General features: G+C 40.3%; 1 protein-coding gene across 3 annotated transcripts in view; it reads left to right on the plus strand.

The window, feature by feature from the left end:
- The first annotated feature begins 108 nt into the window (after positions 1–108).
- Positions 109–25547, plus strand: part of pip4k2aa (phosphatidylinositol-5-phosphate 4-kinase, type II, alpha a) — a 31208-nt gene continuing 5769 nt past the window's right edge. The window contains exons 1-7 of one of the 3 annotated variants that reach the window (XM_070986582.1): positions 109–1329; positions 15342–15439; positions 15590–15686; positions 17371–17523; positions 17765–17911; positions 18284–18322; positions 22307–22423. In XM_070986582.1, the coding sequence (XP_070842683.1) occupies positions 1189–1329; positions 15342–15439; positions 15590–15686; positions 17371–17523; positions 17765–17911; positions 18284–18322; positions 22307–22423 (792 nt within the window). In that variant the 5' untranslated portion in view covers positions 109–1188. The remainder of the gene's footprint in view (positions 1330–15341; positions 15440–15589; positions 15687–17370; positions 17524–17764; positions 17912–18283; positions 18323–22306; positions 22424–25547) is intronic. The other 2 variants (XM_070986583.1, XM_070986584.1) reach the window with 2 other exon arrangements.

Here is a 25547-nt window from a genome sequence, read left to right on the forward strand (position 1 = left end):
TAATGCATTATTATTAGGCGACACGAGCTGCAAACACGCGCGCCCACGCACGCACGCTCAGATTCATAGGCCCACCCTGAAGATGTTAATAGTTGTCCCGTGAATGCAGCATTTTGACTTATGATTCATTTATGTCGTTTCAGTCGTCATTATGGAATTGAAATCGAAATGAAAATTCTGAAACGACTCCTGCGTGCTGTTGAAAAGCACGAAAAGTAGCATTGACCCAGTGGAGGGAGGGGGCTGCAGCGAATCAGCGCAGCAGACACTGCAAAGCGCAGGCAGTCACCTCCCCTCCTCAGTCGAGCTGTCAGTTGACAGCTGCACACATGAACTTCAGTGCTGCAGATGGAGTTGGCCACACGCTGATTTTACGTCTCGATAACTGCTCCTCGGCGTTTTAATTGAAACGGGCAAGAATATGACATGACACCCCTGTCATCTCTACGGACTGACCACAAAAGCGTAGGAGGGTTGAGCCGCCTGCTAGTTCAGAGCTGCTAGCTAATGTTAATAGTTAGCTTGCAGGCTAATGGTAGCTAGCTGCTGAGCGGAGTCTTGTTCTGCTTTGTGCCGTCAGTGGGCTAACGTTTCATAGCTGGCTCGCTAGCGAAGGTCGGAGGGGCTAACGTTAGCTGGTGGTCAAGAGCGTTGGTTAGCGATTCAGCATCATTAAGGTGTCATTTTTGTAAAATGTTTTAAGGTCGCATGATAATTTGTGTTACATTTCTCACGTGGCTTCGCAGTCTTCTTGTTTTATGCCTTTATTCATTTTACGAAATTTATCGTTGGTGTTTGCTCGCTAGCAAGCCACTCGGCTATGCTAACGCCAGCTCAGTGAGACCTCACATCGCAGGGGTGCGGAGAGTCAAGGAAGGAAGAGAGGTGACTTATGATGTGGGCAGAGGGAAGCGGCGGACTGGTAGGCGAAGGAGAGCAACAGTATTAGCTTTAACACATCGTATTTTGTCATATTAGTCCTTGTCGGGGTAGGGCCATAGCGTCAGCCAAGCTGTGTGGGACATTGGATGAAGAAAAGAATTGGGGCACTTTGATTTTGCGAGCTGGCTAAATGAATAGTATTGGTGTTACGGAGTCGTGAGCTGGTGGCCACAGTGCCAGCTTCAAGGGAAGACACTCTGTCAAGATTATCGCACAGACTGCAATAACCAGCCAGTTAGCTTAAAGATGGCTTCGGCGAGCAGTATTGCCGCATCTATTGCGAGCAAAACGAAGACCAAGAAAAAACACTTCGTTGCACAGAAAGTGAAGCTCTTCCGTGCCAGCGACCCCCTGCTCAGCGTGGTTATGTGGGGAGTCAACCATTCGGTGAGTCACAACATCTAATGTCCACATAATGATCCACAGTTGTGTCCCTCTCGTCCGTTTGATGTGTCACATGAAGTCCTACTTGCTGTCAGCTATCAGCCGCTGCTTTATTTTGTTTGATTGACAAATAGGAGATGACAGCTGCCCAGCTGTTGGCTATAGTGGCTCTGCTTTGTGACTGGCTGCAAGTGTGCTGAACTCGTTCCGCAAATCATTGCTTGTGTTTGCTTTAGTGATCTTTGTACAGTTTGCATGATATCATGTATGCATCTGATGTAAGTACTGAAAATGTGTGTGTGCGCGCTCGCGCTCCCGCGCGCGCATCTTTGTGTGTGTGTGTGTGTGTGTGTGTGTGTGTGTGTGTGTGTGTGTGTGTGTGTGTGTGTGTTTGGCTTCCTGTTGTGCACATGTAGGATAATCTCCTAGGGCCCTGTGTCATGAGAGATCTTCCCATGCAAGACAGCTTATCTCTGCTCTCTTTCTCTTCCTTTGCTGAATATTTGCACTGGGCCAACAGTCATATGTTAGAGAGAGAGAGCAAACTTGTTCTGTAGAGGACATGCAGATATTTCTGGCTACAAATCCCAAGTGTTAAACTTTTTACAATGTTTTACACATCTTATTATCAAACAAAGAGATTGTGCTTGGTCAGGGCATATAATTTATAATCTGGAGTACTTTATGTTTATTCACTCTTGCAGTCTTCTTATTGATATCCTTTCCTCATCCTTTACTCAGCTTGCTTATAGTTATCATAACATGGTTATTGCAGTAAAGCTGGCCAGTTTACAGAAGGTTTTATCTAGTGTTTTAGATTGAGGAGAACTGCTTTCCAATGTGTAAACAAAAAGATCTGAGCAGTAAGTAAGCAGCAGCACTCACATATTCCCTCATTATATAAATGTCTATTTATATGCTGGTATGACATTGTTCCCATGGATTGGCTAATGGTGTAAAATATGACAATAGTATAGTTTATATAAAATATAAAAGAAGTTCGGCCCTGTGTGAAGTACTGCTCTGCTTTCTTGCTCAGCATTTATGTCTGCCTGTTGTTGTCCTGCTTAGTTTTGTTGTGTATGACAATGGTTAGCAGATAGTATGAAAGAGTAGAGCTGCTTTAGCAAATTAATTCAGAATTCCTCATCTCAGTAGAAATATAATATTTTTGACTTGTTCCACAACACATCAGGTTGATTTGGCTTAAGCTAATGGGTCAGAGAAATGCTATTTTTGGACATCTGTCTTCAAGAGCCTAATTCTAAGTAACTACAGGGGATTGACATTGCATAAACCCTATGTGAAACTGTGTAACTAAATGGCTGCTGTAAACCTTACCCCAAAACAAGATAATGTCAAGGTTGTATGGCAACTTTTTTTTTTTTTTTTAAATCAACGTCCTATATACTATGTACTATGTCTGATATTCATTTTGGTATGTTTCAGTTTGTTATCACTGTTTGTTGATGTGGTTTGGCATGGTGTATCATTATATTATATTTGAATTTTCCCCCATGGCATATCAAATGATATAGAGCTGGAACAATTAGTTGAATAATCAATTTGTCAATCTAAATAAAATTAATTACCAAATATTTTGATAATTGATTCATTATTTTTCAAGCAAAAATCTCAAACATTTTCTGGCTCCAGCTTCTTAAACATAAGGATTTGCTGCTTGTCTTTCCTCATTTATAATAAGCTAAGATAATACTGATGTACTAATAACTAGCTACCTAGCAACTAATGATTAGTTTCATCATCAACAAATCTGATGATTATTTTAAGGAGTAGTTGTTTAGTCTATGAAATGTCAGATAATTTTAAAAAAATGCACACCACAATTTCCCTGAGTCCAAAGAGACGTTTTTGAAGTGCTTCTTTTGTCCAACCAACAATCTGGAACCGAAAGACTCTTCATTTAGTATCATAAATGACAAAGAAAAGCAGCAAATCCTGACATTTAAGAGGCTGGAACCAGCAAATGTTAGACATTTTTGCTTAAAAAATGGCTGAAAGTATAAATTGATTATCAAAATAAATCTTTCGATTGACTAGTTGTTGCAGCTCTACTACTGCTCTACTGTATTGGGTTGTATTGGTATTGGGTATGACAGATCTTCATTTTCAATTTAGGAAGTAGCACTTGATTTTTGGCCTAGTGTTAAGGATGGCAAAGCAATGTGGATTACATAGCCTTGAGACAGACTGATGTATGTAGGGCTAAGACAGCTAAAGATCCAAAGGAAGATGTAGTCTGTGGATAGATTACAGTCACTTGGCTGTGGTGTTAAGCCTGAGGGGGCGAAGGAAGGTACACAAGAGGTTGTTTACTTCCATGCAGTTATGCAGCACTGATTAATCATTAAAATTTTTGAATTTCACTTGAAATGTCCAAGAATGATGAACATTGACAGACATCAGACGTCAGTTGTGTATCAGATAGACTAGTGCAATCTTTTTCCTTAAGGGAGCCTTTTCTGTCATTAAGTAAACTGATGATCTCTGATGAAGTGACATATATTTTAGTGAATGTTTCATATGATATTCAGTGTATAACAATAACAGTATAGAACAACCGATACATTTTACAAGCAACCCAAATAGTGACTGCAAAAACTGCAGGAAGTTTGTGTAAAATGAGCGATTTGGATGAATTTTGAGCAGATTATTTCCAGTGACTGTTGCATCAGAGATCAGTTTTCTTTATATTTTTAAGAACTTGTGCAAAGTTTTTTACTTACTTTTTTTGAGAAATTGGAGAAATTTTTTGAGAAATTGGCCAAGTGGAGAAGAAATTTCTTCTCCACTTGGCCATTGTTCTTTTAACTATTTGATTGTTTTAACTGCATAGATCTTATATCTTGAAAAATAATCAAAATGTTTAAAAACAGCAATTTGCTTCAGTTTTCTTCACATGACATAGTTATATTCTGCAATGTCTGTCAGTACTGCAAATGTTCAATTTTGAGTCAACTTGAAATGTTTATTCAGAGTTAAATGGATTGGCATCATTTAGATCATCCATCTGTTTGTCCATGCATGTCCAGAATAGTGAGCAATCAACACTCCTATTATAAACTTCCTCAGCCTGATTCAGAAGTCTTCAAACTGTGGACTAATGGGCCACTGACAAACATACAAAACTACACAAGTTTGGAGAATCTGACATGTTCAAACTGTTCTCTTGGATTGCATAACACAGAGCAGGGCTGCCGCCAGCACATTTCCTTCTTATGCCTTAGGCTACCTCCCCTGCAGTTTTTTCCCATTACTTGATAAGGTACTCTGTTTCTCATACCATTGGCAACATAAAAATGACATTCAATTCCAGGTCACCAGGTTGAGTCACTGAGTTACTGCCAGAGGGTGTGAAGGCTGCAGTTTGGAAGTGTTAATGTAAGGGTACTTTACAGGATAGTGTTTGCAAAAGTAACTTCAACCTGTAAATAACAGGACACTGCAAAGGAATGAATAAAGAGGGAGGCTGTAGAATGCAACCAGACTGCAGAGGCAACATGCAAACACATGTACCTGTTCTGCAAAATGTTGCCCCAACCCCCCATATCCACCGTGACTTGTCAGTCAAAAGCATCCACTTTGGCTCCTCCTGAAAACCAGACCTATTATAGTGTTATTGCCCTGGGCCAGTTGGCTACTCTAGATAATAGAGAAGAGCCACAAATACTACCTCTCTATTTGTCTAATGAAGCAAAGATGTCATGTAGAATGACTTAAATATAATGCCAAGAAATACAGAAATAAATTAGAGGTTTATACGGCCCAGCGCGTTCTGTGTATGTCATCAAAATCATTCTTCTGTAATGACTAAGTTTCTTTGTGTGGCAAAAGGTGTGTGACAGCTTGCCGAATATAACCTTTGCTGACAGGTAGCTCATTTTTACTTTAATCTCAGGACTGTGAAATTTTGCTTGCATCCTTCAGAGCCAGAATAGGTTACATAGCTCATGGTTTTACAGAAATGGATTGAGGCCAAAGCTAAAAAGTTTTTCCAGTGGAAATCTCAGTTGTTACCTCTGAAGCGTAGTGGTTGCAAAAGCTCAAACAAACTAGTCGCTACAAAATCAATCCAAACTCATCATTACAAAAGCCTAATTGGGCTACCCCTAAGTGTATTCTGTAGTCTTTATTTTATCCTTGTGAAAGCAGACATGCTGGATATGTGCTGACGTGAACAGTATTGAGACAAAGCACAGTTAAAACCCCCTGGATATGCCAACAAGTTGACAAATTTTTTGTTAGTTGTATCATGTACTAATACTGTATAAGCTTCATGAATGTAGTAGCTCTGGTATGCAAGTATAAATGAAAAAGCTGTAGTTTTTTTTCCAGATTCCATTTTATTTTTTCCCCGATTGCATGTTTTCCATTTTAATTCTTCTGAATGCAGTGTTTTACGATTTAAGTACATTTTGTCATCGGAAAGACTATCTAAACAGTGGAATTAAAATGAATATGTAAAATAAAAATAAAATTAATAACATTTTAGTAATTTAATAATTTAATGAATATCATTGAATTCAATGTAACACAGCATTGTGCGAATGGATCTTCTGCCTCTATATGCTGTTCAAACACACAGAGTAAGTGGGTCTGACTGAAGCTGCTGTTACGTTCGCGCAACGCTCCGCTTTATTTAAAAGGCTTGACCAGAAACGGATGCAGCTTCTTCTTTTTTTCCCAACAGAATATCTGAATCTGGCAGTACAGCCACAGAGTCTTCAACAAACGCGTGTTGCATCTGCTGATGTGGTTGCACTTCTGAGAGTTTATTGAAGTGATGAACGGCCTGCTACCACACTGCCCCTTTCTCTCAGAGGACCTCTTCGACTTGTGTGTGTGTGTGTGTGTGTGTGTGTGTGTGTGTGTGTGTGTGTGTGTGTGTGTGTGTGTGTGTGTGTGTGTGTGTGTGTGTGTGTGTGTGTAGGGAAAACCCTGACTTTTACAAATTGCATCCCCATTTTTGCAATTTCCACAATTTGGCATGTTTTCACTTTCCATTTGATGATCAAATTCTGCAATTCCCTCCATGATTTCTGCATCACGGAAATCATAGGGCCTAAAAAACCCTGTAAATTTTGGCTCTGTAATACATTAACACCCTTGTCACGTTTGGGCCTGAGAGCAAGATGATCCTAGAAAGACAAAACATCCTAGGGCTGATTTATTGTGCCATTTTAATTCTTAAAGAAAAAAGACATCTTGGTAAACAATCTGCAGTTAGCAAGCGTTTCAAAACCACCACAGGGATACTTCACAGACTGCAGTCCTAACCCTGTTATAGTTAGTGGTGTAAACAAGTTGGATCAGACACCTTGGACAACCCAGCTTATTGCAGGATTTATTGCCATTTATTTGTCCATGACAGCATGTTGAAAATTCGAGCCTCTGAAAAAGGTACGCTCTTCCTACTACCTTTAACAAGCTAAGTCTAAAAATGTTTCAAGGTGCTGAAACACCTTGTGTCAGGAGTTTTGTTTCTGCAGTGGAAAATTGATCAGCACCTACATCTTCACATAATATGTGAGTCTGTAACAGGGATATAGCCCTGGCTTGTCTGTCAGTTATTTTTGTAAGTTCTTGGGGTGTCTGAGTGCACCTTTGGAACAGAGAGGTGTGAATGTTTTCCGCTGATGGTTTTGAGTAGATTTGTCACCGGCTGGAAAGTTGCATTGTCACAGTTTAAGGCACCCACTGTGTAACCATAGTTTTGAGTCCAGCAGCTCTTAACCTGCTGTTGCACATTACTTGCCCCTGTCCTTTTAAAGTAAAGAAGATAACTGTGTTGAGTTGATGTTTCACATAGCTTTTTATTATCACAGTACTGCCTGTGATAATATATACCAATAAAATTGTTGGTAAAAACAAAAAAAAACCCTTTATTGTAATTAAGCTCAGTGCGACTTAATAACCTATAACCCTAATAACTTAATTTGTATCCTACAAATAGCAAATTAAAAAAAACATTTATTTGTTGAAATTTTCCTGAAGTATAGTTTAGGCAAATCATACGCAAGTCTAGATTTTAGGTCTTTCTTTCCCTTTTTATTTTGGGCTTCCCTAGGTTTTAGGTATTCCTTATTGTTTTTCTTAGTGTCACTCCTCTTGCAGTCTCTCCATTAAACTCTCCCCATCATGCTTGTCATTGCCCTTTTTTGTGTCATCCTGTCTGCCAGGCTCACTTTCCCCTCTCTCTACTTTCTTTGCTGTGTCCTGCCTCTCTGTGACTCAGAGTAGCTATGTCTGGTTCTGTGGATTGCATAAGAGGGGAATTCTATAAATATCTGCAGGAGTGACCTACAGCTAATATGTGTGATGATTATGGGTGAAGAAAACAGAAAAGCTAGGGCCTTACATGCTGGCTCCTTGAGGCAATGACAGATAGAGGAACTTGTGGAAAGTGTCTTGTCTTGTATTTGTGTGTGTGTGTGTGTGTGTCCCATGTGTATCTCCCAAAGCTTAAAACAGAATATTTTCTTTTTTATTCGCTCCTCCATGCATGTATGCAAACATGCTTGTGTGTGTGTTTGTGTCTATGTGTCCTTCATTATAGAGTCAGTGCGTGGCGCGCTCTTTGCCCAAATGCAGCACGACATGTTGCTGAACAGCTTGCTTCACCCAACAGGACAGGGGCCATATACCATAAGCCTGTTTGTTGCTCAGTCAGTCTAAACCACTGTATCCTTTAATAGTTGGCCTTTCATTACATTGGCTTCACAACAGACTTGCTGAGCTGGCTGTGTGTGTGTGTGTGTGTGTGTGTGTGTGTGTGTGTGTGTGTGTGTGTGTGTGTGTGTGTGTGTGTGTGTGTGTGTGTGTGTGTGTGTGTGTGTGTGTGTGTGTGTGTGTGTGTGTGTGTGTGTGTGTACCTGTTGATGACAACTACATAATGTGTTGCCTATTTCTCCCTTAGTCATTACTCATTAAATGTTTCAACATGGATATGAAGATTTCTGTTGTAAGAGGGTGCTGACATTGAATAATATTTGTCTTAACCGTACACTGTGTAGGTTTTGGTATACCTGGCATAGTCTACTGGAAACACACATTTCCTTTCCTCAGCACTTAGTGTGTGTGATTGACTGACTGACACGGACTAAAATAGACTAGAATAAGCTGTTAGACGTGAATGTAAACATCTCACAATTTCAGGGATGACTACCATAAGCTTTTAATTGCACTGCAGGTGTTTTACTCAGGTAGTTTGTTGTATTTGTCCTCTCTCTGTGTCAGTGTCTCTCTCACTTGCACCAACACGCACAGATGCAGCAGTCCTTTTACCTTACCACTGCTCCACTTTTATCACCAGTGTGGCCTCATTATGACTGACCTCTCCACACTGTGGTTGTGAGCACAGGGAGGAAAGGGAGTAAGGACTACCCTTGACACTGAGGTTGTCAAACTTGCTCCAAAGAATTAGGTCATAGACAGACTGTCATGGTCACATTTGTAGTTAAATTGCAAGGGCTGATCATTACACATGCTTTAAACCAGAAGCTCTACTCATGATTATTCTATAAAGGCATTAAAGAACTGCTATACCAATGATAAGATTAACTGTACATAAAATGCATTCAATTAAGATGTTTCCCATTGTGTCAAGGTATTAACAATTAAAATGTACCTTCACTTGCTGTATTAAGTACCTTGATCAACTATTTAAAGACTTCTTTTTCTATAAGTTTGAAATGGACATGTCGTCGTATGTAGATATGATTGGGATTTCAGATGTATTGATAAATAAAACACTAATAATGGTAATTTTATCATTCTCTACTTTTTGTATACTAGCCCTGTTTGGGTTCATTCCTTTTCACGGGCTAGACAATGAATCCCTGATACACACGCCCAGATACCATTGTTGTACTGTTTTTAGGGCTTTCCACCAACAGGGCCATGAGTTGGAGCCCAGGCGCAGCTGTATTCTTCTTTATTTGGATATTGTTTGAATTGCTCAATACTATAAATGGTGCTGGAAGTCATAGCAGGTCAGGTGATGATGTCATAGCCCTGTTAATTGGTTGTGAAATGTCAAGTGCACATTCAGTACAATCTACTACAGCTGGGTGAGCAGGGTAACCTTTGATGCTCACTGTTTGACCATGAAAGGTCAAATCTGCATGTAGCTGGGTGTATCTATACTGCATATGATTATCTTTGTGGTTTATGAAACTCATGTCTTCCAGTATAGAAAGAGTAAGTAAGAGCTTTGGTGTGTGTGCGTGCGTGTGTGCGTGTGTGCGTGCGTGCGTGCGTGCGTGCGTGCGTGCGTGTCTTTCTTATTTGGGCACACATTTTGATGTGTATCCTGGTGACTTTGAAAGCTAAAAAAAATACTTCACCACATACTGCTCTGCAGCATTGATTGGAAGATAGTGTTTTCCAAATTTGCGTGTATTTACTCCTCTATATATTGGTTAATTGCACGTTCAGTCTCTCTTGATTACACTTTAATTAGAGCCACTTAGACTGTATAATCTTGTAAATAGGCACAGAAGAAGCCAGCACTAACCCACCGCTCAGAGTCTCAGAGCACGTCCCATTTCCTCCACATAATTGACAGCTTGATACTCGAGCATTGAGCATGATGACTCCAGGGGAAAATATGTTACCAATTTCATTCCAATTATCCTGTTTGTTTATCATATTTAAAAATTGTCTTCTAAGGTGATGAATCTCCCTTATTGACTGTTATGTGTCTTCACTTAAATCACTAATGTTATTTTTTTTCAAATTGGCATTGGTCCAGTTCTGTTTACTCCTGCTACCTTCAAGGCAAAATTGCAAACGCAGAGGGCAGCTATGAACTATGAGCATTAAAAATATGACTTAAGATGACTCAAGACTGCAGATTGTATGGGGGCGTTACCAGGAACCACTCCATAATAAACCCATAATTTCAAGACTGTTGTCTGCAGCAGCATTGCAGTACATCAGTGGATTTTTTTTTTTTTTTGTGTGTGTACAACCCAAAAGTAAGTAAGTATGGGAAAGTTCAAATGAGTTGATAGCAGGGTTGTTGTATTATACGTATCATGGCTAAGATGCTGGTAAAAAATATAGTGCATTTTCAGTATTTAACTACCTATTGATTTGTGTTTTCTTGTGCTCGTGGCTGCATTCTGTGGCACTGTAGAATCAGGAGCAAGTGAACCATGCAGAGCAAAATGTAAACAGCAGCCATCAGTTTTACGTAGTCGTATATCAGTGGGCCATACAAGCGCTGGGTTTAAAGTGGCCACTATGTCATATATTTTTATCAACATTTTGCAGGAATAAAACACTACATAAATAAAGATTGGATCTAAACATTCAATATCAATCAGAGTAGAAAACAATGTAATTATTGTCTTTTTACTCACAAAGGTAAATTTCAACAGGAACTTGACAGAGTTGCCACATCACTACAGTGACTTTTTACACTGGTGACACATTTAAATTTTAGCATACAAGACAGTTACAGAGATATCCGAAATGACACAAGGTAAAAAGATCACCGTCGTAGCTTCCCTGTTCATTGTAAAATGTCTCCCCCCAGGCGATACATCCTGATGGCATGCCTGATTAGTCTTGCTTCTTTCCTTTCTAACTTTGAGCAAAGTTTCTCTCAGGTCTAATGTTTTCATTACCCTTCTATATGTTGTGCTTAAAAAATGACTCTGTCCGTTGTATGATAGATTTCTTTACCAAGTAAGCAGTGTTTCAGTCTCACTGCTGTCAACACTATCAGTAGGCTGTCATCTGCGTCTTCTGTTACAGTTCAGAGAGATAAGGCTATGCCACACTGCTGACATAGCACGCTCTCTTCACCAACTTCCTGTCCAATGGAGCAACGGCACACACTTGCTTCACTGTGGGCCGGAAAACCAGTCTTAATCACCATGGAGACAAACAGGAAGTGGTGGTGTGAAATTTGTGAGTTTGATCGCCGCAGGAAGATAAGCAGATATGCTGGAGGCATCCGATTAAACAAAACATAAGAAATTCACTGTACTCGAAACAGAATTATGGCAAGAGCCTAACAGATGAAATAGGAGAACTACATGTGTTTATTATTTATGTACTCCAAGTGATGATTGGCTGATTTACTGGATTTGTCACCCCTTGTTGTAAGCACCTGCAAAAACATGTAACGCCAAGGCAAAACCGCTATATTAAAAATCACTGCTGTGCCTACTATCCAAAACAACAAATGGTATATAAGAGTGACTGTCAAAAGCATGTGTGAAAATAGCCTAATATAATGATTCTCACTCATGATCTGTTTACAGTATTTTAGGGAAGCATGCATTTAATTGCAGAACAGGAACATTTGCCACTAAAATAATAGCTTTCAGACTGTTGAGGGAACCATTGATACCTTCTTGTATCTAACAGATGTTTTCGTCCCATTTTAGACCAATTTTAGTTGCTGTGGCTTGCATTAGGCTTCAGTACACAAGTGTTTTTCCAGACCTGCATGTGTACTTGTTAAGATCAGGCATTGTCTCTGCCCTTGTGTGAAACACAGCTTTGTTGATGAGGCGACATCTCCCCACTGAGTACCCAGGAATCATCTGTGCTGTAGCATCACTGTGACGTCTGTGCTTGTCTCGTCAGGGCACTGAAACACACTTGGATATGGCATCTGTGGACTTAGATTCTCTGCTTGCTCTGTCTCTGAAATGCCTGCCTTTCCATAGTTTTTTTCTCATGCTTTCCTGTCTTTTCAGATAACACTTGCTTCTCTTTCACCAGATATGTTTTTTTTTCTGTTTTTATCTCAAAGGTTTCCTTCCCTAAAACGTCTCTCCTGTTGTCAGTCTGTCTTTTGTTAATGATGCACACTAAGCCTATGTCCTCGTGCATATTCTTGTTTCTTTTCTTTTGCTTATAATAATCCTAGAGGATATTTAAACAAGGTGCTATATGCAAACTAAATAGCTTTGTTCTTGAAAAGCTACTGTGCTCAATTTGTGCATGCTTGCTGAGCTGGTTAAAGTTGGAATAGTGTACAAAGGCAGACCTTTGCCCATCACCGGAAAAGCTTTTGCAGACTTCAGCATTAAGATTTTTGTTTTACATTTGACCAGTGAAGCCAGGGTGTCAGAGTTCTTTTTCTTTTTCCTTTTTTGACACTTATTGATGAGTCTTCATAATGAACAGACTGAACAATTCTGTGAATGTATTGTGTGCTTTATTATTAATAGGTTTTACAGTAAGTTAGTCTGGTATATTTTAAGTTTGCCTGATAGGCAATTTTGTCAACATATTGACTATTTGCTGCCAGCTCCTGTCTTTTGTATTGAGTGTACTTTAAAAATTGAGCAATTTCAATCTACTGTACCTGGAAGCTGCCAACAAACAATACCAACAGTAGAGGATTTATAGTATATACAACAAAGACACTATTGAGTACCATCTCCTCTACCTGGTCACAAAAATTACATAAATCATAAGAGTGAGCCAGTGAAATAATAGAAAGGCATAGATAACACATGCCAGTTAATTTGCCAAAGCCATTGTCTTACAGACTGTTCTGCAAAAATGTTAAAATGTACTCTAAATACAGGAATATACTAATTTGAGAGGCCACAGGATCTAGTCAGCCTGTTAATAATAATGAGTTGGTTGGCAAAATCATGCATTGTATTGATACAAATACTGGTCTGAAACAAAATCATGAACATTAATATCATGAACATGGTTAAGGCACACTGTCTTAAAAAGCACACTCCTTAATGGTCACCTGAAGTATGCCAAATTCTGTCATGGGTCAGTCAGTCATGCTGAGGCCATTCTCTGCACCATCTGCTGTAATACTCCTGCAGCATTACAGGGCCAAAGTCAATCCCCAATGGTAAAAAAATATTCCTCTAAGGCAGCTGCTGGAATTGTGATATGACACCACCTCTTGTCTGTCTGCATGATCCTAGCTGTGAGCAATGTATAAAGCCTGAAGTATGTCTGGGACTGTACTGAAGAACACACATGTTTTGTGATTAATGTTACAGTCAATCAATCTTTGAGTGTTTGAGTTTATCCAGTGCACCTATATTTCAAGTGCGCTTGGTGGAATGACAGGTTATTAATAGATTAATGCAAGCTGCCAGCACCCCTGCCTGAAGCCAACAATGCATACACACACACACACACACACACACACACACACACACACACACACACACACACACACACACACACACACACACACATTATATTTCTATCAAGCTGTGCCTGAGTCATAACAAATGTCAGGTCTACGTATTACAGCAATGTGACGCATGGTCAGCTCCAAATGGAAACTCCTGCAATGTACCGTATGTGTTTGAAGCCCCGCTGTTTATTCTCTGTGCAAGGTTTGTTGAAGCCTTCTGTAATTTTGCATTTTGTTAATGGCTATCATGATCATAAATGTCTAATTAGTTGGAATCATTTAAGTGTCAACAGTCTAACGAACCTAACCGTACACGACGTCTAGTTGAAATCTGGTCATACATAAGACTCAAATATGTCATGACATTTTAGAGACAACCACTCAGGATTCTCAAAGTAAACGTGAGTGGTCCTTTCTGTCCACTGTTTCCTTACACTGCCTTAACTGTCCCAGTTTGCCCAAAATGTATCTGAAATGGAGTAAGATGTAAGCACTGAAAGGATGACTTCTTTCGTTTAGCTAATGGCAAAATCACCAACCAATTTTTAAAAATACATTTCAACATGCACACAGAGAGATGTGCGGATCACAAGAAATGTCCTCACACATTGAAAGAGAAGTGATTATCTGCTTTGAGTCATGATCACACTCAAACTGGAGGATTAGAAAATAGTCGTGCATCACAGACTGCAGGATATGAAGAATATCTTTCTTGATGGAGCGACACAGCTTTCACTCATACATCCTGTATTTATGTTTCTCTCTCTCTCTCTCTCTCTCTCTCTCTCTTTTCATCGTCAACCATCTTCAGGTGCAGAATCATCCTTCTGCCTGTTATGGATCCTTTTTTTTGTTCAGCACACCACATTTAGTCGGCCATTGGCCATCTTGGCCAACTGTCTCACCCTTTTACCACTACCAGAACCCAAATACATGTGTGTCTGTGGGAGCATAATGAGTGTGTTTCCAGAAGCAGAGTACAGTCATGTAAGCATTAATGTGAAGTTATGCCAATGCTCGGCTTTGCATATATCTGCTGCATTTTACTGGCTTGAATGATACTGTGAAAAGGTCACATGAGTTGAGGTGAGATGTGTCACAGTGAGCACATGGTTGCAGAATTGCAGAATCTGCAGAATTCCTATGATGACATTTCTAAGATGCTATAGTAACAAGTTATAGGAAATATATAAAGAAATCTGTAATGGTTGCAAAGCTCAGCTACCATGCTTGTAATGTGATGTGATTTGACGGACATGTTTTAGACATAGACTATATAAAACATGAACATAGTCTCCATAACAAAACCCATAGGTGTCTGAAGAACCATTGTGAAGCTCAGTGACAGTGGCCCCGGCCGTTGATATCTTAGTATTGCCATACGCCACCTAATTCCTGGCTAATCCAAAAATGGGCAAGGTGGTGAAGTGTGGGATCTGGCGGGCGAATGAACACTGGCTGTTGAAACCTTGCAGCTAGCTGTCACTCAAAGCAGCCACACCCTTAATTATGCATAACTTTAAGCCTTAATATAATTTAAACAAGCAAGTTTTTTTCAGTTTTCAAAAATTCACCCCCTGTGCAGTTGTCATGAATGGGGAAATTGGCTATAGAGTACCAGGTTTGTGTTTATTTCTTTGTAAAATTTGGGCGTTTTCATATGGGGATCGAAGGGGGTTGGCTCGCTTTTTGAGCCAGCTTCAAGTGACCATTCAAGAAACTGTGGTTTTTGGCTCTTGGCACCACGTTGGATTCATTTTTCAGCCCTGGAGGATGTCGCTTGGTTTCAGACTTCATTGTGTTCCTAGATGTATTACTGATCTCCCTTTCTTTACTCTGCTTTTTTTCTTCCCAGATAAATGAGTTAAGCCATGTTCAGATTCCCATCATGCTCATGCCAGACGACTTCAAGGCCTATTCTAAGATCAAAGTGGACAACCACCTCTTCAACAAGTAAGCTCTTTTTAAGAATATTATATAATTGTTTCATTACACTACAGTGATGACTCTGTTATTTTCAAAATTCTTTGACATGTTCTTTAGGACCTACAGCGTCTCATAAACTATGTCTCTTGTTTTTTCTGATTTTTGTTAAACACACAGGGAGAACATGCCCAGCCATTTCAAGTTCAAAGAGTACTGCCCTCTGGTGTTTCGAAACCTGAGAGAGAGGTTTGGCATCGATGATCAGGACTTCTTGGTATGAAAAGCCTTGAAACATTACGACCACTTCTCAGTCAGATAGTTTCTTTTGTCATCTTTGTATTACTGGATTAGTGTGAATTGCTGCATAAGAGAGTGCCTGCTGCTGTAGACAGTCGGATGACTGTACAGGCAGTACACTATTCTTGAATGTATCTGAATTTTATTTATCCAATAAACACAACCACCTGGTGCAGCAAGCATGTTGAAACAGTTTTGACCAGATTTGATCAATCTTAACTAGTTAACTGTTGGGCTTTTTTCTTGCCCCCTTTTTTTTCAGCCCACTCCTTCTTCTCCTTTATGTTCCACTCTTCCCTAAGTCCCCATTCCCAGTACAGGCAATGAGTTGGCAGTATTTAGAGGTCATTGTGTCCCAGCTTAGTGCAGCTGTCCTTCTCACATGTTTACATTAGGGTTCGGCTGGCTGCAGTGAGTGGGCAGTTGGGGGTGTTAAGACACTAGCCACTGCGATGGAATGTTGTCACATTCTCAACATTAAACTCCTTTCCTACATGAGGCTGTAGTCACGTTGTGGTTAAAGAGCTTTATTGGTTTGTTTGTTTTTTCTTTTTGCCCTTGCACTAAAACCAGCCTTGTTGGCATTATTTCTAATTATATTGGTAATATTCCTCGTTACAGCCAATGTGTACTACCAGCTGCAGGCCTTCTCTTTTGATGACATGCAGCAGTTGTCGTTTTAATGAGCAATGTTGGCAGTATTAAATTAAGTTTTTGGAGGGCAACTGAAGTGCAAACAGATTAACCTTTTTTCCCCACATTATGATAAATGCATGGTGGAGAGAATGACTAACTAAAACCAAAACATTAGGATATTGCTTTGAAAGCTTTTCATCTATGCCAGCCTCAGGCGAAGGGCCTCTTAAATATTTTCAGCCTGTGACACAAACCACTTCCATGTTACACCAGGGCCTGATCTGTAAGTAGCCCTCTACATGTCCATGCTTTTTAGGAATTTCCAGAAACAAGACTGCAACCAATTTTAGGCCCAAACACAAGAAAGAAATGCTGCTTAACAGTTGTTTTAGGTTACACCTTAAAGGTAAGTCCGCGTTTTGCAATCCAAGCAAAAGATGCTCTGACTCAGAGAGGGAACTGAGGGCAGAGGACATGAGGAATTCTTGGAGAATGAGGCATTGAGCCAGGGGTGTTGGATCATGTTACTTTTGAGCTCCAAAGTCTGGGCAGCAGCTGTTTGTGTCTGTGTGTAGGTTTGGACAGGCAGCGAGCGTAGGGGTCAGAACCCCACATGTTTAGACTGGCGAGTGGGAGGTGGTCAGGCAACATGGAGGTAGATGCATCACATACTGTATTGTGGGATCCATTCAAGAGCAGCTATTTCAACCATTCAGCAAACAGACAATATTTAGTTTCACCACCATTTCAACATAATATGTCAATGTGGGTTCTGACTCATAGTTAAACAAGCACTTTTCAAAAAATGTTTTCTGTATTTAGTGAAACAAACCATTCAAAAAAGTAAAGTGCAAGAAATAAGTACATAGTCTTGGGTCTCTGAAGGCAGTGCAAATGATGTGTATATGCAAGGGTTGTCAAAAAGTCCAGATGAAAAGACGACAAGCTGCTCACGTCTCAGTGCGTACGTCCTGAAAAACATGATCATTGTTTGTCCTTACTGTCTTTGCTCTGTGTGTTTGCAGAACTCACTGACACGCAGCGCTCCCTTGAACAGTGAGGCCCAGGGACGGAGCGGGGCCCGTTTCCATACCTCCTACGACAAACGCTACGTCATCAAGACCATCAGCAGCGAGGATGTGGCCGAGATGCATAACATTCTAAAGAAGTACCATCAGGTGATAACAGCCTGTCTTACGATAATATTTAGAAACACAAGCCTTGAGTCTTCTATAAGATAAGCTACACTACATACACTTTATCACCTTACAGTTAGACACAGAGTGACACTAAATCACAATAGGATCATGCTTTCTTTCTATGTGTCTGACACTATCCCCTCCTAATGCAGACATTAAGCATACACTGGGACTATAACGCAGCCACTCACTGATATTCCCTGCTCTCTCTCTTTGATAGTTCATCGTGGAGTGCCATGGTAACACGCTGCTGCCTCAATTTCTGGGGATGTACCGACTCACCGTGGACGGAGATGAGACCTACATGATTGTTACTCGCAATGTCTTCTCTCACCGCCTTTCCGTCTACAAAAAATATGATCTCAAGGTAGGAGGGAGAACAGATTGAGAAACAAAGGATGTACAAGTCAAGCATCTAAAAACACATTTGTAAATATACCTAAAGTTGGTCAAACAAGGTTAGATTGTATGTTTTAAGATAACAGGCATTATCCACCGGATAATAAGAGTTGTAAAACAGGGTTTAGGTAAATAGTCTCAGAACGGAGTGAAGCCATTTTAAGCTGCTTTAAGCCATTGCGCCTTGCATGCCTAATTGGGTGAGCTTCTGTGTTCGAACATGCACGGGAGTAATGAGTGTCTGCAGAAATGAGTGTAATTAGGTGGGTGATTAAAAGACTTTGAGTGATTTTAGTGACAACTGAGTTATGGAGAGTCATTTCCTTTCTTTTGTTTCTAGGGTTCCACTGTTGCAAGAGAGGCCAGCGACAAGGAGAAGGTACAGTCACCTGTCGTGAGCCAGGATGTTAAACACACACAAGTTTAAACTTCAGCAGGCAGGACCTCTTTACTGTATACTTTAAAGAAATAATAATAATAATAATAATAATAATAATAATAATAATAATAATAATGACAGTAATAATAATTCAGAGTGCTGCAGTTTTAAAACATGGCAAAAGGAATGCTTCAAACTAGCACTGCAACAGCTAAAAACATGTCATAAAACAGGAAAAGAAACAAGACAGTCCACACAGCCAGCATTTTTTAAAAAAGCCTCTGGAATATTTTAGGCATTTGTCCCTCGTCCGTCTCTTGGATCTGGTGTGCTGCAAGTGTATCAATCCACAGCGACACAAACAGCAAATAATACTGATGTTAATACTAATACTAATACAAGTGAATCAGTAAACATAAACAATGCACATTTTCTTCTTTCATTATCTTTCAAGTAGCCGACTCGAAAACTATTTTAGTCTTCGGACAGGCAGTTGTCCTTTCAGCACATCAGGAGGTAAATTGCTGAAAGGGACAGCTGGTTCTGGTGATATTGGAGGTTGGAGTCAGTGTGGATTGAACAGATGGACACATAACACTTGCGCACTGCTGACGTCTCCATTCTGGTGTCATTTTCGTGTATGGAGCAAGGCCAATTATAAAGTGTTCAGAAACTCTATCAACTTCTTTTTTTTTTTTTTTCCAAATACACTCAACATGAAAGTTAAGCTTGTCTATCTTTCAAGTAATTTAACTGCTGATGAAAATGAGTCAGTTATTATTGAACTCCATGCCTATCAAAAGCCATGTGGACAGTTACAGAATGAGAGAGAGAACAACCTGTTTCCAGTGGTTTCAATAACCAACACAGCTTCAAACAATTCCAGGCTTACTGTCATCACCCAAATGGCCCAACGAACACAACTTTGGTGTGTTTTGTTTCCCAATGGGTGGGCATGACAGTAGCAAATATCCATCTCCTTCAGTTAGTACCTACTTCATCACTCCATTCCCTTTCTAGCCCCTGCACGCTACTTGTGTCTCTTTACTTTGCTTCATTCCCTTTAACCTCGCTTCCGCTGTTCCATTAGTTCCCCTGCTTGATGTGTGTGTGTGAAAGACTGAGGGTTGTGTGTGTCTGGGTATGTGTTGGGTTTAGCGTTTTATTCAGTCAGATGTCTCATGAGTAGTCCTGCGTATGATGTGTTTTCTATGTAGCTGTGTGTGTGTGTGTGTGTGTGTGTGTGTGTGTGTGTGTGTGTGTGTGTGTGTGTGTGTGTGTGTGTGTGTGTGTGTGTGTGAGTGTGAGTGTGAGTGTGGATGGGGTGTGTGTATGAGCAACAGACTTGTGTGATTGATGGAAATGTTATTTGTGTCAAACTGGCTATTTTGAGTTTTTGGCTCTTGGCTGCTTGGACAGAGTCACCTGTCAGAAATGAACTGTGTCAATGGAAGGACCTGATGGTTCACTGTGCTTCCTATTAAAATTGTTTTATCTAATCGTTAGAATGGATATTTTACCAGATATAAACAGTGTATGTTTCAGAGGTAAAAAGCTTTGATCTTTTGAGCGATGGAAGTTGCTGACAGTGTCCTTGAGCGCTGTCACTTTGGAATACAGTTCGTCTGACCTTGTCAGCTCAGCAGTATTGGAATGGGATGGTTGTCTAAAGTGATTCTTTTCATTGCATGTCCCCACATGTCACTCTGCAAAGCTTCGTCTGACCATGAAAAGGTTTTTATATGAGTGTGTCACAGTTTTGACCCAGACGGGTTCGAACTTTCCACCGTTTTTTTTTTTTTTTTTACAGAGGCATAATCGTGGGGCACCGTTCAGTGAGGCGTGGAAGACTTAAGGGAAACCCCGAGCTAAATATAGCTTACTGTAAATGGAAGAAGAAAGAAAATGTTATTGGGGTTAAAGTGAGGGGTTAAAATGGGTGGAAAAACAAAGCAGCTGAGGATTTAACACACACATGAGCCTGTTGTGTGACCTCTTTTAGTCTGCTGCTCAGTTGTGTGTGTGAAATAACTTTTACAGTGTAGAGATAGAAAGTAAGAAGGAACAAGGTTCATTTTTGCCAAACTAACAGCATTAAACAGTAATTGCCACCATAGGTGAGAAACCATTCACTGTTTCAATCTGACGTGGCCTCGCACACACTTTCAAATGCTCACACATGTTCACACATGACTTGAAACAGGTCTCAGAGACACAACTAAGTCTCAGACATTAAAATCCAGAAATCTGCTAAGAGACATGCTGGTTTCTCTGCATAAAACACCTTTGTACAGCCACACACATACAGCACAGACATACGGAAAGTGTATCTGCACTTACCCACTGCAAGTGCTTAACAACTATGAGAATGTGTGTCTCTTCCAAATAATATTTCTGTAGTTAGAGTCCAGTATGTGAACACACACACACACTGCAGTTGGCCAGTAAAATGAGAAAGAGAGGGCATCATGCCAGTCGAAAGAGGAAAATCATGTGTTTTGTCCAGAAGGTGCAGTGTGTGTGTATTAAAAAGAATTGCTTTACACACACACACACACACACACACACACACACACACACACACACACACACACACACACACAAACAACAAGCACGGCAAGGTTCTCTCCTGACTGCATGACCGTCCCCCTTTCATGCATGCGTCTGCATGTTATATAATGTTTTTTCTGCATCTTTTTTGAAGTTGTATTATTTCTAACACATTCCAATGTGTATGAACACCAGCCCTATTCTGTTGCACATTGTGGACATGTTCTGTTCTACCCGCATTTGACATGTATTTTTATTTTCACACAATAAATTTTGCGGTTCTTGTAGTTGCTGTCTCAGGGTTTCGACTGTCAAATTGGCTTTCTGACACATTTTGTGTAGAGCATGTTACCAAGCAGATGATCAGTGGGTTTACACATTTTTTTTTCCTTTTTTTAACTATAAAATGATCTTAAGTAGAGCCCAACTAGGTAAATTTGGTCTTACTTAAGGCCATCAAATCATACTAGTTACATCATTTTTTCTTTACTTTATTTGTGGTTAACCACACAAGCGCCTGTCCATGATCCATTCAGGGCACTGACCCACGATTTAGCAAACACGACTGGAGGTGACATGTGATCGCAGTATTTGTTATGTTACCTGGAAAATATAGAGGTTGTGTTCGAATGTTATTAGATAGCTACTGGCCGTTGGTATTTGGAATACCACTTGTCTCCACTAGGTGTCTGCTCAGTAGCTATCTTTTACAGTTTTTCTGTTGTTTTTGTTTACTTTCCTCATGGCAGCACCGGCTGGTGTCTCCGATGGGAGCACATGGCTTTAATGTGTCGGTATGACTGAGTGTGGACAGCCTTGATATTTATTAGTTGCCCCTTATTCAGTAATTGTAAGCCCTTAGAAATAGTACCAAACCTGAAGAAAAATACAGGTTTGTAGAATGCAAATTAGTTTGCAGTTTCCTTGCTCTTCGTAGTTCCAGCTTCTAGCCTCCTTACAGTAGTGCTGCCAGGCTGCTTCCTTTCTCTACCAGGCATTTATGCCAGGAAACAGTCGCAATGCCAGTGTAGGCAAACCAGACACATGAATTCATAGAATATAACTTATACGTTAACATTTAGGAATATTTTTAGGGAGAGTCTAAAATCCTGTTGATTAATGAAACCAGTAGCATGGAACCAGTGCTGCAAAACCTACTAACATAGTCAATGGATGAACCTGATGAACCTTTGATAAACACTTTCCTGACCCAGCTATTGTAAATACATCAAAGCATTCTAAACATCTAGACCGGTCGTACAGATCTTTCGCGTTGATGCCCTTTCCAATCCTACCAATTTGAAAAAAACAATTGTGTTCTGTTACATTTTAAACATTTTGCCTTTACTTCCAACTTCCTTCCTCCCTTCCTCTCTCCTTTCTTCTCTCCTCTCCTCCACCCCTACCGTCCCTCCCTCGCTCCCCCTTTTCTAGCAGCCGCCCCAACCAGAGGATGTGCCCCCGCGGCCCAAATCTGGTAACGTTCAGCAAAGGCTGCAAACACTGCGGATTGCCACGCGCTTTTACTGCGCCATGAAACACGTAAGAGATGTAAGAGAACCAGGGCTCATATACCAGGCATGATCTATTATACCAATCTTATTTTATTTCTAATTTTTTGTACGGCCGAGCTTTTTCGTCTCCACGTCTTCTCCAAGCTGACACTGTTATTTCAAGGCCATATTTTGCACACGTTTCATCCATTTACAGTCACCTCTTGTCCAGCTTGTCAGCCAGTTCAGTTTTAGTTCTAGTTTGTTTTTGTTCCCACCATTCTCTCAACGGCACCATGTATCTGAAACACTGGAGAGCAAGAAGTGGAAAAGCTGGTGGCATGAACCGGAAGTACACAGTGCATGGTCAAAAAAAAAATAAAAAATTCAGGAACCACAGATGGGAAGAGAAAGTAGATAAGCCGATCATTGCTGGAAAGATGATTCATTTCTGAGGGAGAACTTCCTTGTTTTGTTGGTATTTTAACCTAGTTCTGCAGTAGAACTGGATTTGATTTGTCCTTTGAATCAGTGAAGACTGCAGCCTTTGTTTTATGAAATAAAATATATTTGGCAGTTTCTTATGAGCAGTCAGTATTGTTGTGTTGTTGGTGATGTCTCAGTTCTCAGTTTGTTTGTAGTTTTGGGAGACACCGCCTGTTGTTTCCAAAAATAGTCCAGCTTATAACAGCCATAATGATTTTAGATATGCTGCTTTTAGGATAGAGGCAGCAATAGTTTGGTCATGAAAAGGAACATTTGACAAAACCATTCAGGTGCAAACGATTTTAAGCACTTTTTTTATTGTTTATGCCCAGTTAACATACTCCAAACTACTCAAAAACTGTTTTTAAGAGCAAGTTGTTCTCATACACACCCAATTATGCATAATGGTATACACAGCTTACACTGTGTTCATATATAACACTAATAAATAAACACATGAAGTGCTTGATTCATGTTGCCTTGCATGTGTTTGATATGAACCTGCTGATCTGCTAGTAACTGATCATGGTGTTGCATAACAGTTCCACATAAATAACATTTTAAAAGACGGTGACTGTTTTATGAATGGCGATTAAAAAGTTCAGACAAAGTCTGCGAGCATTTGTTAAAGTTATAGCCTGTAATTTACAAACTGCATGTCACTGATGTGAAACCTGCTGGTGGATGTTGATCTACGCCCAACAGCATCAGCAGGAATATAACTGATTTCAGTGGTTTTGGGGTGCTCCGAGTGTTTGCATACCACAAATCCTCCAGAAAGGCATAGTTTTGTCCTCCTGAGACAACAAGATGGCAACATCGTCAGATGCCAAGATCCATTTTCCAACCAGCTGACGGGAGACGCAAAAGAAATGAGATTCATTTTTTAAAGACGGGGAGAAATTCACCTGTCACAGAGCCTTACAAGGCTCATCGACAACCCACCCTTTCTTCCTGCCTCTAATATATCTTTCTGTTTTTCCACTTACAACTTCAAGGTAGTGAACCTCTGAAGAGTCGGACACATTTGGATGCAGTCTGTGTAATAGATGAAATGAATAACAGGCCAAGTGATAGAATCCTGTGCATGACTGGGAGAAGGCATAAGATGTAATGAAGCAGTTAGAAAGACTGAGAATATATGGCGTGGAAATAAATGACAGTTGAAAGTGAAAGCGTAGAAAGATGGATGACTGTAAGAGTTGAGGTGTGGGTTAGGTGACAGGCCCGCAAAGTGCTTTCAGGTTATCTCTTGCAGTCAGCCTTCTGCTGCGTCCTCATTAACTTTTTATGTCACATTTATATCCAGTCCAACAAGTTGCACATCCCATATTTATTGCAAATTGGAGGTCTATGTCTGTATATATGTGTGATCAAATGTCCAATTTTGTGATATGTATTCCTGTCCTCATTTGTGTTCAGGTCTAATCTGTATGTGTATGTATGTGTGTGCTGTCCAAGCTCATTCTAGTGCTACAAAGTGCTGTTGTGTTGCTGCTCTTCTCCTGCTGCCATAGAAACACTGTAGTAGCTAATAGGCTGCTGCTGCTGCCCTGTTACCACATTTCCTGCTCTCTTTTTCCTCAGTGACTCAGAACTAGGGCCCGTTCCCCCTCACTTAACACCTCCTCCCCCTGCAGGCTGCTGAGAGATCTGCAGCAGTCGGGTTAAGAAGGAAATTAATCCCAGTAGAAAGACACTTAAATAGGAAACCCCTTCATTCTGCTTGTAGGCTGAATAGTGGGAATCCGTCACAAAGATACAGTGCGCTGGCTTTACAGAGTTATTAAAAAAAAAGTTTACATTAGATGCAAACCACAGTTTGGTTTCCGAGAAGCATCTTAGATGAACAATGTTTCAATGATTTGTCTCAGGGAGGGATGCTTTTCGGAGACCGGCCCAGTGCCAACAAGAGGGTTTCATGGCTTTGAACCGGACGCCTTTTTTTCCCCGTGACACAAAGTGTATGGATCTACCAGATGCATTGAAAAAGCTGTCCAAAAAGCTGTCTGTTTACTGTACCACAAAAAGCGCTCTGTGTTTCATGGTACTCAGACCTAAATACATTTCAGTGCAAACAATATGGAAAATATGCGACTTGGTGCATCAGATGGATCTGTGCCCTGCTGTGAGCATGCTGCATGTACTGTTTTACAGTCAAATCACTTAGCTTGAAAAGAGGTCAGCCTCGGTTTGGACAGACCGCCTGTACTCTCTTAGCCAACTCATTTTACCAGAGATATATGTTGTATTTGGCTGAATCAGACAGGCTTATCTAACAAACCACAGGCTCAGAGCCTCATTTATGTGAAAGGGGTATTTCAACATGCTGGACTGTCTTGTCAGGCAGATCCATTTAAACACATGACTACTCTCCAAGAGTAGACTTAATCTTCATTATGCATTTTGAAATACCCCTTAATTCTTATATTTGAACAAGACAGCTATATGCTACTTTTAGTCCTGTGTAATGACATGTACAGTGTACTAAATTGTTAATTTTTTCTGAGAATTCTGGGGAAAGAGGACGATGAACACATTCAATTCAATTCAATTCAATTCAATTCAATTCAATTTTATTTGTATAGCGCCAAATCACAACAGAAGTTGTCTCAGGACACTTTCCATATAGAGCTGGTACAGACCAAGCTCTTTTATCTACAAAGAAACCAACAATTCCCCCATGAGCAAGCACT

The sequence above is a fragment of the Chaetodon trifascialis genome, chromosome 18, assembly GCF_039877785.1.
Source record: "Chaetodon trifascialis isolate fChaTrf1 chromosome 18, fChaTrf1.hap1, whole genome shotgun sequence".
NCBI lineage: Eukaryota > Metazoa > Chordata > Actinopteri > Chaetodontiformes > Chaetodontidae > Chaetodon > Chaetodon trifascialis.